Below are 14,393 nucleotides of genomic sequence, written 5' to 3'. Positions count from 1 at the left end.
GAGGTACAAGGTAAGGGGTAAAATCAGCTGTTCACTGTCATCCATATGGACGGGACGGGAAAACAGTGGAAAATCCCCTTGCTCCTTTGTGATAATGCATGAGCTCTATGCAGGGAAAGATGCCATGAGCTTGGCTACGGGCTTTTGTTTAATACAGGCAACAAGAGAAGTGGATGAATGATCCACGTGGGGCTATGGGACCATGTATAGGTATCAATAAATATCAAGTGAGCAAAGGAGAATGCTTAGACTTATCGTCTAACAATGCTGAGTTGTGTTCATGGAGTTTGGGGCCAAGAGGTGCTTGAAAATCCCTTCCTACCAGTGAATTCCTTTTCCAAGCTGGGAAAGCTCTCCCCCAACCCGATCCCACATTTCATGCCATCTCCCAGCCAAATGGTTTTATTTGCCAGAGGCCCAAGCACGTTACTCACAATTTCCCTCTAGGTTTGTAAAAAGTGGGAAAAATTATGCCTGAACCAAATTCTTAGTCCTAGTCCACAAATGGCCAAAATTGTGAGGCTGAGAATGTTCTTAAGGTTTGTCTAAAGAGATAAGGTCATTATGGATGAGATTCCCAAACCCAAAACTTGGCTTCTTTAAAATGTTGGCCCTCTTTTCAGGTTGATCCCCACTGGAGAATCAGAGAGACTTATAAATGAAGGAAGTCTAATGAACTCCATCAAAGCAAGTTTTAAGCTGCAACTGTCCTGGCGTTCCTAAAATAAGCCTGGCTATCTCAGGGTACAGATGGGGTGCCTGCAGAGGAGAAGTCAACCTGGGTTTGATTAGTTATAATACAATGATTTTTATTTTTTATTTTTTAAAGGAGTGAAAATTTCCAGGACAAGCAGCGATGGTGTCATGAAATATTTTTTAAAGTAGCAACCACAACCTAGGAATTTTCTCATTTGTGAGCGATAACTCACATTGCTGTCCCACGGGCACACTCGCGCTCTGACAACGTGAGTGCCTTCTGAGTGACGCATATTCAGAAGGCTAGTTATGTCTAATAAGAGACATCCTCAAATGTTGTAAGTGTGTGCCTGTATGTACGTGTGTTTTCACATGCATGTACCTCAATCCTTGATAGACTAAGCGTAACGCGGAGTTGAAGCTCAAGAACAAACTTCCAAGTTCACTGTAATTTTCCTGGCTTTGTGTTAAACACCTACTGAAAGAAAATCTGACGGTAAAACTGGACACAGCATGGTCCAGTCAATATTGGTGGGCCATCCTGACACAGAGATCTACACAGAAAGGTGTGCTCTGAACGGATGTCGCTCCTTTAATATCTAATTGGGGGGGAAATGCTCTCCTTCCAGAAAAAAGCAAAACACCAAGAGGTGTAGGAAGGCAAGCTCCTAGCAGCTCACAGAACAGGAAGTTTGACCCTGAATAAACAACAAAATGCTGGCCTAGACACTGATCTCAACAACCTGTAACACCCTAACCCAAGCCTTGGTACACTTAGTACCAAGTGTACCTATTATTCTAGAATCCATGAATGACAATGGAAGATTTAGGTGCAAAACCCACATTTTTATGACATGACATACTACCTGTTTAAATGCCAAGGGATTCTTTAGGTCCCTAACACATTGCCTGAATAACCTCACAAGTTCTTCAGTGTCTGAAGCATGTGTGCTTTCACACTCTGAACAGAATCATGGACACGGAGCAAAGGAGGCTGCAGGGGTAGACGAGCGTGTGTAACTGTCCCCCACCCCCCAAATGCCCTGGGTGAGGAAGACACTTACCCTGACCATCATCTCTCTTTCTATAATGCTGTCCTCCAGGGAGAACATTTCGGATACCGGTCTCTCCTTCACGGGCTCTTTTTTGACCCGCTCCTTCACACTTGTCAGGTCGGGTTCTGAGATGGATGGACCAAGAGAGGACCCGTTGACGGCCAGCTGGTCAGCACGGGAGACACTGATGGCCTTGGCAGGCCCGTGCCTCAGCACCCTGGCTCTGGCGATGGCCGGGGGAAGGCTAACCTGCTCTTGTCTCAGCGCCCCATTGCTAACACTCTTCCTCGGGCCAGGATACTCAGGAGGGGGCTTGTTTGGGATTCGGGCTAAGGCCGCCTGCAGCTGGGCACTGTACTCCATCTTCTCTCGGAGCCCAGGGATCTGCGGCACCGATTCTGCAGCCTCTTCCTCCTCTTCGCTCTCGCTGCTGTGGATCAGCATTGTGGCATCAGAGAAAGTCTTCTTGTGGTGATACTGGGGCAGCTGGGGAACCTCGTGGCCGCCTGGCACCTCCTTGGGTGGCCCCTGCTCCCGGAGCGTGTTGCGACGAGCCATGGGGATATTGAGTGACTTCAGCGTCATCGCCTCCATGCCCCGCACCATGCTGTTCATGACCTCCAGGCTATGGCGCTTGTTCACCGTGCCATGGTGCTTGGTGGCCGTGAGGGGCTCGCTCACCTCCTGCAGAGACTGATGCACCACCGGGGAGCTGTCCTCTTGGAAGGTCTTCACTGAGAGCTGCACCTTGCGGGTCACCAGGTCGGGGCTGCTGCCACTGACATACTTGTGGCGGTGACTGGCCAGGTCTGGGGTGCTGGTGGCAGGGCGGGGCCGTGGGTATGGGGGCGGCGGCCTGAAGAGATAGTTTTTGAGCATGTGGGCTGTGTTGTAGTTGTGGGTGCTTTGGAGCTGCATGTTGGCCAGCTCTGGGGTGCTCACCGTGTGTGAGATGGCACTTGCCCCCGGCTTGCTGGGCACCGAATTACTCTTTGGGTTTATCTGGTCAGACGGACCGATAAGTTTGTTACTGTAGCCCCCCTGTGGTCCATACGGGACAGTGTAGGGGTGCCTCTCCCGCATCTCGGGCTGGCTGTACACCAGTTCCTCCGGATGGTTGTAGGCATGGGTGTTGATGATGTTGAGATTGCGCAGAGACTGACTCTGGCTGTCTGTATGCATGACCCCCCTCTTCATCTGGCGCATGACTGTCTCGTAATCGGGCGTGGGCCGGTAAGATGGCACGATGATGGCGCTGTGCCGGTGGCTGGGGATGTAGTCAGCCCGCATGATGTCACTCCCAGGGATACTGAGGTTGGAAGAGACGGGAGACGCCTGAATGAAACTCTGGGAGCAGTTCAGGGAGTTGATGCTGTGAACGCTACACACGCTGCCGTTAGTGATGGTGCCGTTTAAATAATTTAAGTCCAGGCTGTTGTGCGAGTTGCAATAGAAGGCGTCTTCGTTCCCGTGGAAAATGCTGTCTACAAGAAATCAAACAAAGGCACGTGAACCTCCACTCCATCCTGCTCCAACTAAGGTCGCCCTCACACTCATGGGGGAGATTTTTTCATCTAAAGAAGTCCTAACAAGTACAATCCCATGGTCTCTGCCCACAAGTTCCACAGAAAAACTGAACTTTACTTGGATGAGATAGTCATATACAAAAGGAACATTCTAAAGCATACTGAAAAGGAAAAGTGAGCCTAAACAAAGAAGGCAATGACCATTTGGAATATATATTGCCTTGGTAAGTTCTTGATTTCGCCATGAGCTTTGAAATCAGGGACCAAGAATAGCAGTCATGTTGGATAGACCTGTCTGTCCACTTGTTCAGGGCTCAGCAACAGGACTGAAAGCCAAGAACGTTAATAGGGCAATAGATTGGAAGTTATTGTGTACTTGGAGCTGATCTTCCTGACTACAATGGGAAAGGTCCCTTTACCCGAGGGACAGCGGAGTGTCCATACAGGCACAAGACAAATAATGTAGTCGGGATGTCAGCGTGCCTGGCTAGCTGGTTCTGAACAGCGACCAATGGGCAAATAAGAATCAGGAGTTCTTTTAACCACTGCCTGAAACTCTCCTTTAAAATTGGTGTTTCATCATTGGGGCCAACTCACATAAAAATTAGTAATAGTTTAAAAGAGGTACTTAAAAAGACAAAAAGCAGATTTGTAAAGTCAAACCCATTCTTGGTGTCCAGTGTTCCTGAAACACACACACACACACACACACACACACACACACACACACACCCCTCTCTCCTAGGAAAGCAACCACTTGCCAAAACACGTTTCTGTGGGCGAAGTACATCACGCTCACACTGCAGATTTAAGCATGAGCAAAGTAGAGGAAGGCAAAAGCCGGAAAGGTGAAACACAGTAGAGGTGAATAAAAACACTCAGCAGCCTGATGAGAAGGGGTGTAGTCATGGACCAGAAGCAATGAGACAGTCAAGAAAAACCAGAATGGACACAAAGGTTGCATTTATCCACCTCTCATGGGGTTTGGTGCCTTCCCGCAGAAGCAGGGTAATCTTGCTAGTCTCTTATAAAAAATAGCGTCTTATTAAGTAGTCTTAATTAGGTTAGTTTTCATGCTCACACTTTGACAGTGTAGAGACATTCATATGACAACATAGAAACTAATTATGCATTTAACATTGTAAACATTCAACATTTAATCCCATCCCTTTTTGAGATGCAGTTAGTATCACGGTTAAGTTCACTGGCTTGAGGATCAAGACACCAATTTTTACATTCAAGCTCCTTCAAGACCCTTTTTTTGTATCCCAATTTCTGAATCTGTAAAATGGAAATAATAGTAATACCTATCTCGTAGGTTTAGTTTGAAAATTAAGTGAAACCATATCCTGCAGGTGCTTAAGGAGAAGAATTGCTCTATAAATGTTAATTGTTTTATTATTATAATCATTATTGAAATAGTTTTTTTTCCCCACACATTTTGCCTGGGAGTTAAAAAAGAGGAGTGAAAAATTTACTCTGAGGCAATAACAAGTGCACGGAAAAAGGGGCTGGTGAGAGAGATGAGAACCAATGGCTAAAATGATGGGTTGAGATTATTTGTGTATTTTTTCAATTATTATGGGGACCTGTATTCAGTCACCATGAAAACATGATTGACAGTTAAAAGCTTTCTCATATTGGCAATGAGGGTGAAGTGTATTCTATCGGGTTTGGCTGTCACTCTCTTCTCTAAGCCCACTTACGAGAGGGAGGAGAGAAGGGACTTGCTCACTGCCTTCTCCCAACTCCCTCTGCAGCCAGTTCCGGGGAACTTTTTTTTTTTTCAGGGATAAACGATATTCTAGGCCTTTCAGAAATCGAAGCTGCCGCCTGCTGCCATTCAGATCATGACAAGATTTAAAATGATAGCATCACTGCCATCTAAAAAAAAGAAAGGCTTCTTTTACTCTGACCCATACCCAACTTTTTGTCTTAGGAAGGGAACATGGCAAACCAGACTTACCTTGCGAAGTGTGTGTTTCTGAGTAGTGTTCGCCACACTGGACGTGCATGGGAGGCAAGATGTACGGCTGCTGCCGGGGCTGAAACAGAGAACACAGCACAGGTGCAAAGGTCTTGGCACAAATGGCTGTCCACTCTCACGGAGAGCCAGCCGAGCACATGACAGTCCCCACCAGTCACCCTCATCTGCAGGGAAGTCCCACTGCTCCTCCTGCCCCCACCTTGACCCAACCCTCTTCTCTCATCACTAAGTGTAGGGCTGGAGAAGCGAGGAGGGAGAAGTAAGGAGGCTGGTTCAAGACAAGAAAGAGGCTGCAATCAACATGACGGACCGCATCGGTTTATAATTTATTTTCTAATATACTTGCAAAGCTCCCAGTGCTCTTTTTTTGTAAAAGGAATAACACAGAACACATATATTATCATGTTCCACCTGACAAATAACGAGAATAAGGAGGAACCAGGTTTCATTCTATTCAAAATTGGCTCGCTCCTGGAGCCACAAGCTCAGACACATCGTCATAGCTGCACCGAGGACCCCAGCTCACAGTGCCACATCGCCTCAAATAGGGACGGGGTAGTGTTAGGCTGGGCAAGTTGACATAAAAATCTGAACGTGACCGACAACAATGACTGTTTAAGTTCTGAAGACCACAGAGTGACCCTCTCATTGCAGAACCACATGTGGAAAGACCTTACAGAGAATCCAGCTCAATCATCTACCTCTTCAGTGAAGAATCTTTTCCATAAGGTTCCTAAAAATGGCCATTTTAGACTCAATTTGAATAACTTCCTACTGCAGAGGCGGGTACAATTTTTAAAGAACAAAACAACAAAAACATGCTTAAGTGGGTTCAATATCTGGTGAGCCAACAAAGGAAATATGATTAGTCGCTAATGTGACCCAGAGCAAGACATTTAACCTCAGTAGGTCTCAGCTTCCTGTCAATCAAATCAAGTCTCCTCCCTCCCCCTACCTCAAACATGATCCATTTTTTAATATATTGAGGTTCCAGATGGAAGTTTGTTCAGAGTTTTGATGTTAAAAATTTGAAACTTAAAACTTATAAATCACCAAACAGGGTGATCTCTTATATTTCTATTTGATTATTTTAAAATTAGCCTTAGAGGTATTAGTTGAAATGTTACCGCTTTCGGAGAGAAGCTGAGAATCAAGCCAAAAAATCCCAAAGCCAGCAGGGGTCACACTTTCTCAGTATCCCTCAACAGAAGAACCACCCCCAGAGTTTGAGGCTGTGTAAATAACTCATCTACTGTCACCTCTGCTACAAATAATGTTTCAGCATCAAACGGGCAAATGAAGAAGGTAATGAAGACAAGGGATCCAAAAATTACAAACAATCAGGGGAGAAGAACTAAAGAATTGAAATTAATCTAAGAAAGTAGTTCAGGGTACCAAGGAAAAGGAAAGGTGCTATATCAGTTTCCCAAAATATTCCCAAATCTCCCTTTGGCTGGTTTTTGTGTTGCAATTTAAAAATATTTTTCCTCTTCTTGGTAACACAAAATTCAACTCAATTTTTCCAGCATTGGGCAGCCAGTTTTAGACTTTAAGAAAAAAAAGAAAAAAAAAACCCTGCGGGGAGGGATTCCTACAAGGGAACAGAAATACATGGCAAGGCAAATTGGCTCACTGACTTCTCTTGCTTATGACAAAAAAAAAAGAAAAGAAAGAAAATCCAATAAGTCAGGAACCATTCATTGACGAACTGGCATAGGTATACAGGCAAAGGACAGTAATAACTAACCCTTCCAACACCATATCAGGATTATATTATATTATTTATTCCATCTCCTATATATTCCAATATGTTATTCTATTTCCTTCCAGACCTGCTAATACAGAAACGAATTCGACACCATGATATAGGCAGCAGATGGGCAAGAGAAAAACAGCAATCAGTAGTCCTGGTTATCAGCAAGGAAGCCAAAAGGAGACAATGTTATCTGGTATTCCTCGTACTCATCCCTAGCAACCCTTGGTGAAATGGTTTAATCCTAAAGGGCAGAGGAAAGGGAGAAGCCATGAATCTGGCTTCCTACAGACTTTCTTCATCTACATAAAATAGGAATGTCTCTGTATCTGCTCTAGATAATTAGGATGAGATCAGATCACAAGATAGCCTTAAAGCACTTTATAAATGAAAAATTATCTCACTAATTTAAAAAGACATGTGGACTCTAAAGAAGGGAAAAGAAAAATAAAATTAACAAAGGAGTAATTAACAAAGAAACCAGTGCCACGAAGGAATCTACTGGTGCACCAGAGAAAAAGTGCAAAGTGACCCCTAGGTCTGTAAGGCCAGGGCCACTTTGTGAGATACTGTATATAGTGTCAAGATTAATAATCCTCATGTGGGTTCTCAGGAATTATGTGATGATATTAATGGCCCAACTCTAGGATTCTAGTTCATGTCTATGCATTTTCCAGGAAAAAAAATTCCTCAAAACTTTCCTTTTGAAAGACAAGTTAAACATATACAACACTTCTATATCCTACATACATTGTATATGAAGACAAATTCAATTTTATTCTTCTCTCAACTCGAAGGAACTGTTCACCATGAAAAACTAAAAGGTCACATTATTTTGATTATGTGTAAAAAAGTCATAATCTAAAAGAATTATGAATTAAAACAAGTAGAAAACTTTAAAGGAAACCAAGTCTTCCACACCTTTGCATTATATCACCCTCAAGTAATCCTCAAAATAGAACACAGCCTAAGACAAACACATGTATTAAAATTAGAGCTGTGTTTCCTTATGCACATGGTGAAAAGAACAGTTAAAAAAACAAACCAAAAGCTGATGTTAAGTAGAAAGTGGATCAATTCCTATCTTGTTGGCCTTAAAATGAGAAAATGTGCAATTAATCTTCCCTACCGAATACTCTACCTGAGACCAGGCTCATTCATTTTCTGTTCATTTAAAAAGCATTTGTGACTAGTTTCTTAAGCTCTATCTATGGCAGTGAACACAAAAGAATGTGTGGGGCTTATATATGAAGACACATCTACATGCAACAACCAGAAACAGGGACAAAACAACAGATGCAAACAAGTCGATAGAAACAGCAGGGTGCAAGATGAAGGAACATGGTCTCATCAGCCTGGAATAAGGGGATGGGGGTGGGGGGATGAACCTTGAGTCATACTTAGAAAAGTGATGGACGTGCACGGGCACCAGTGGGAAAAAGATGGATGTGCCTCACACCTGCTTGGCAGACTGATGCCCCTCTGTGTTCTCACCACATCTTACCTGGTCATAATACCCTAGTCACCTCTCCCTTCAAATGAGCAACAAAAGGACACTCCATCCCCAATAGTCAGACGACTTGGTTACTCAGTATTTCATACATACCAGAGAGGATCGGCTCCAAGTGGGTTGGCGTCTGATCGGGGGTGGAGAATTTGATTGTCTACATGAAAAGTTGCAAAAAGGAGGGTGGTTATTATTATTTACCAGGTACAAGAAGACCAGATAGATGAGAGGAAGAGGAGAAAATAGACAAGATGGGTAAAACTTATAACAAAACAGACATTATTTCTGCGTGGTGAAGTTAACAACAATTCTGAATTCCTCTTTTATTTTCAAAATGTTTGGGACATATAATATTTTAATAAGTTTTACAAAGCAATATTAGAAGGATAAAGCTTATTTCTAAAGAAAGATGAGGGAAATAAGCAAGACTGAAACAGTTCACCATTACACTGATTTTAAAAAATTGTTTTCTTTTTTTACCTTTGTACAAGTGTAAGAACTTTCATAATAAAAAAAAAAGAACAAAACATATTTTTAAGATCCTGCCAATGAAATGAAAATCCAAAATAAAATAAATATTTTTGAGGTATAAAGGTACTTTTAATGAAGAAAATACATATTGCAAATATTCATCAGATAGGATCCTTTCCAGACAGAATCAACATGAAGTTTTTTTAATGTAGAGATAAAAATGAGTGGGAACAGAGTATTATCAAATTCTTGAGACCTGAAATCAAAGGTGACTTTGAGAAACAAGTACAAATTCCAGAATAAAAATTTCCCCCATCCTAACTGAAATCATTTTTTAAAAAAAAGAATATATAGGGTTTTCCATCAAGCTAAAATGTTAGGTAGAAAAGTGGATCAATTCAAATTTTATTGGCCTTAAAATTAGAAAATGTGCAATTAATCTTCAATTCAAAGTGCTCTCCAAATATTCTGATATTTAGTCTTTGCTACCTTTTTGGTGATAAGATTTTTTTTTTTTTTATGAAATGATGGAAACAATATAGTTATATTGGATTTTTTTTTTAACTGGCCAAATACAATATTATTAGACCTATTGTTAAACATCTTTTCCTCTCCCCTCCGCCAATTTTTTTCTCCCCAAGCCAAGAAATATGGGAATCACTCCCTGAAACTGTATCTGCAGGTGACAAGTAGTGACGCTGTTAGGAAAAACAAAACAAAACATCAATGGCAATCTTTTAAAAGTCAGAGTGGAGACCTCTGGAGACGGATGCTGTTAAGATGATGCTAGTTTCATAAAACTCCAGAGGTATCTCCCAGGTCTTAACGTAGCCTGTGCTGAAACTCTGAAACTGTATACAGAATTTACTGTATGTGGTGTGGTATGGTGTGTGTGTGTGTGTGTGTGTGTGTGTGTGTGTGTGTACTTTTAAGATAGTCCCAGCTTTTATCAGGTAAGGAAGAAGAAAGGAATGCTTATTACAAAAGTAGAAAGAAAAAGTATAATTTCCTTAGTTTTAGACTAACACATGATGTCTACTAAATATTCGAAGAAAAGACCACAAAAGAAATACAAATAATCCGCAAATTTTATAATAATGCCACTTGTTGAGATATGGTCAAACCAGAATTTTACACTTCTCAAAATAGTTTTCTTTAATTCATCCTACAGAAGTTCACTACAGAATTCTTGTTCATGTCAAAGATACCCTCACAAATCAAAGTAGACCTGCAATGAAATGACCTCGAGGGGATCTGTTCAAAAGAATGGCGTGTGCACCGGCATTGCGTCCCTACGCTAGATCTGGTTACTTAACGGGCCACTCCCTGATCGGTGCTCTTCGAACTTACATTTGCAAACTTTGCTGGCAGATCTGTTATTATCAAATATACTTTCAGACTCTGACAGTGACCGATTGCAGTGACTGGTTTGAAAGAGCCTCCACCACGGAGAGAAAAAAGTCTGGCAGGACCTGATGATGCAGTTCTAAACCGCACTCTTCAGCAGGAACGGCGTTAGGACAATACTGCAACACTCTTGGATGTGTCCACTGGGGGAGTGAAAAAGCGGTTCTCCTCTTGCATTTACATCCCCGAAGTTCTTTGAAACAAAATTAAACACGTTGGGCGCCCCAACCACTGATGTGCTCTGCTGAGGGACACCTTTTGAAGGCAACCCAGGTAAAGGCAACGATAGCATGAGGCCCAGCACGCCATACCGAAGGTCAGGTCACATGTAAGTTCCCTCATCAGACTCCCTTTATCATCTTTATTTCCAAATTAAATTTAAAACACACACACGGATTTGTGACATCTATTAGTGTCTTCCAAGTCTTCCTCTAATTACCCTGGCCTCTCATTTACAGGCAGATGACATGACCCATACGCACACGCAGGGTTACCCAACTGTGTAAGCGACATGGGGCTGAGGATGACAGGAGCTTCTTCTCTTTCAAGTTGGCTCGTCACTGTGTTACACGCTTCTGAACAGCCTCCACATCTGACACGAAGGGGCGCCCTGGCAAATTGGGCAACGGCTCAGCTCCTCCACACTCATAGCAGAGGTTGGAAAGGCACTAATATGAGCCAACCCATCCAGGCAGTCAAGCACTCACAGTCAATTTGGGAATTATTTTGTTTCTAGGCATACGCAGTGCTACACCACACACGCTTCATCATTAAAGGGCTTTCGCCTGCCCGACTTTCGCTTACTCCTTTAGCTTCCAGAAGGAATGAGGGGAAAGAGTGAATGCAAAAAGCAATCTACGACAGCCCTGAAACACATGAATTCAGTCTGACCAAGCCATCCAGTGGGAGGGAGGATTATATGGGTACTTACTCAGTGCAGATTTTGTTTTGTTTGTAAAACTTGTGCCGTGTAGCAAACAACCGAGAAATATACTTGGCATTTTCAATATCATCCTTGGGAATGAAGAGACAGAGAAAACAATAAGTAGTTGTTGGATTGTGTATGCAGTGCGCTAAGATTCCTCTAAACAGGGACACATCCCTTCCTCCCTGAATGTCAAGCACAAAATAGCACCCTGAGCCACAAACCATCACGCTGAAATTCAGCGGCTGCCATGTCTATGACGTTCACCAAAGGGGGACAGACAAGACTGTCTGCTAAAGAATCTTTGATGCCCAAGTCACTGGGGTTACATTGATGGACTGGCTTGTCTTCACAGAATTCCAAACCCAGCATATTAAGAATAAATAAATGAATCGAGGCAGAGCATGGAATGAACACCAAGCATCAGTAAATGAGAGGCAGTGAGATGCATGAACAGCCTTGGCTCTCGGGGAGGCCCTCAACAGAAGGGCAATCACTCAGCTGACTTCAGATGAGGCTTGGGCTACGATGGGAAAGAAAACCCAGGACAGTCAGCAACATAATCAGGGGTTACTTGATGAGGGCTGTAATTAGAGTGCTGGGGATCGAGGCCCACCAGACACCGTGATCGATCACAAACAAGGCGGGTGGAGGAAATCTCTAAATCTGAGAGTCAAAACTCAGCTCAGAAAGCTGGCGTTTTGAACATGAAATCACCACCACTATCCCAAAACGAGTGACAACAGCCCTGGGCAAGTACTGGAAAGGTATCAGTTCAACAGAAGGTTTATTCTCTCAAGATAACGGTGAGCAAGGAAAGGATCTTACGAGTTGAGAAGTCAAACAGCGAGCTGCCTGCTGGGCCCTGCCTTTGTCCATCTCGCTTACCGTGTGAAAGAGTGCGGTCTCCTCCTTGTTGATGAGCTCCACTAGAATAGTCGACTTGGTATGAGTGATATTCCCGATGTCGTTCCACCTGGTCAAAAGAAATGCAGCGGTGTCTGCCCCAAGCCAGTTCATGCAGTTCTAAACCTGCACGGGAGGGTCGTCTGCTACTGCTGAGTCTAATTTTACAAATTATGATTAACTATGTTTTTAAAAGCTCCACGTTCCTTCTCTCAAGGCAGAAAAGTACAGAAAATGCAACCTGCATCTATTGAAATAGCTAAAAGTCCTACATGAACTATGTCCAGATACCGTTGTTCATCAAGTATTGTTTCCTTTCTGGTTAGTTACAAGGAAAATTTGCAATGGCTTTCTGCTGCCTTGGTTTTCACAGTTCCAAACGGACAAAGTATTTCCCATGATCCTGGCTTTTAATCATGGAGGAGCACATTATTTAAGTCACGTGTTTCCCAAAATCTAGGCTGAAGAATCCACGTAGATTCTGTGTTGCAATGTATATTATTAATTATGTCACATAGGAAAAAAAGTGCCTAGGGGGTGAGTATTAATGTGCTTACATTTTTGTGAAAACACACACACACACACACACACACACACACACACACTCCTTCTCTTTCCTCATGGAGACCTATCTTATCTAGCATGAGATACACAGAAATAACGACCAGACAAGGGAAGGGAAACTCCTGCTTCCTATTCTACTTGCAGCCAATTTCTAACCATCTCTCACCACAACCTACCCTTCACTCGTGCCCCAACCTATAATTCCCGCCCACTGACTTCACTCCACCATGCCTGTACGTATTACACTTCTACCTTTGCCTGGAGGATTCCTTCGAGACTCAGCCCAGGGGACCCCTTTTCCAGGAAGCCCTCCCTCCTCCTCAACCATCCACAACCACGTGTCGTCCTTTATCAGTTACCACGGTACATTACAAGTGTTTGTTTCTGTGACTAGATCCCCAACTACACCATAGGCCTCATGCCTCGGGTGGAGATTCGGCTTTCGTCAGCTCTGTATTCCAAGCACTGAGCCAGGTACCTGGCACACAGCATGCAATGAATGTTTGCTGAAAGAATGAAAAGTGATAATACTGCCTCCCATCTGTACGGAGCATAGTGCTTTTATCAACTCCCGAAGGTACACAAGGCAGCTATTTTGTTCCTACTCTGGAGATGGGGCAATTTAGGCACAAATGAGGACGTGCCTCAGCCACATTCACTCTGATCGCTGGGGATGGATGACTTCTATACCAGATTCTCCTACAGTCACCTTTCCATGACACCAATACCAACTGTGTTTACGTGCATCTGCTGGGGCCATGATCGCTACAGGTGCCCAGCACAGCTGTCTGCCGACGTACAGGTCCATCAGATTACATCTACGTGGACTCTAGCTACATGCTCCTCAGTGAAGGTCTCTAGAGATAAGACATATTTGGTTTCCTCTGGCTCCATTCCTTCAAATCAACTGCCAAAACTCTGAATCCACTCCTCACTCGACCACAGGACTTCATCTAGTGGCACAATTAACATGACCTTATAGGAGAAGTAAATTCCCACCTTGCAGGGCTTTCAAAGTTAAGTGCTAGAGCAAGACCACTGAAAAGTTTCAAAGAAACTGAGAGCGGCTTACGATCAGCAAACTTTGAAATGGTTGTTTTCGTCTATTTAACCTTGACAACTATAATGTAAGACCTGCCTGCTTCTTCAGGCTCAAGGAAAACAAAAATGAAGCATTAATTTTGTTATGGAGAACGGGGAGGGACAAAAATTCTGGAGAGCTTTAAATGGGCATAAAATTTTACAGTTACAACTCTGCACATGTTTCTATATTTTACTCAATTAATTTAACATTTGTCGGAGGCATACTGGAGTTGACTGACTATATCTCAAAGTCAAATTTTATTCTGTGGCCCTCTCTCTTTCCCCACTCCCACTTCAATAACGTCTCTATTCAAAGAGCAAGAGCAAATAAATGGACAAAAATAATGGCAGGGTAGGGACCTAGGGAAGAAAAAAGCCAATTAGGAAGCTTTTGCTGGAGAAAATTTTCTCAAAATGATCTGCGGCAACTGCTGATCAGAGGACATGGCTGACGGCAATTTGCTTCCAGAATGTAGACTGTGCTTCCCCTCTAAGACGCGTCTTTGACCATCT

General features: G+C 43.2%; 1 protein-coding gene across 2 annotated transcripts in view; it reads right to left on the bottom strand.

Annotated features, from left to right (window-relative positions):
• PTPN14 (protein tyrosine phosphatase non-receptor type 14) overlaps positions 1–14,393 on the bottom strand; it is a 150,349-nt gene that overhangs the window by 19,138 nt on the left and 116,818 nt on the right. For both annotated transcript variants that reach the window (XM_019738101.2, XM_019738102.2), the window contains exons 9-13: positions 12,216–12,303; positions 11,334–11,416; positions 8,624–8,681; positions 5,244–5,322; positions 1,761–3,235 (exon numbers count right to left, since the gene is read on the bottom strand). In XM_019738101.2, coding sequence (XP_019593660.1) covers positions 1,761–3,235; positions 5,244–5,322; positions 8,624–8,681; positions 11,334–11,416; positions 12,216–12,303 — 1,783 coding nt within the window. The remainder of the gene's footprint in view (positions 1–1,760; positions 3,236–5,243; positions 5,323–8,623; positions 8,682–11,333; positions 11,417–12,215; positions 12,304–14,393) is intronic.

The sequence above is a fragment of the Rhinolophus sinicus genome, linkage group LG17 (genome assembly GCF_036562045.2).
Source record: "Rhinolophus sinicus isolate RSC01 linkage group LG17, ASM3656204v1, whole genome shotgun sequence".
Taxonomy (NCBI): Eukaryota; Metazoa; Chordata; class Mammalia; order Chiroptera; family Rhinolophidae; genus Rhinolophus; species Rhinolophus sinicus.
Note: the sequence above shows the minus strand (reverse complement) of the source record. Positions and strands in the feature narration are given on the sequence as shown.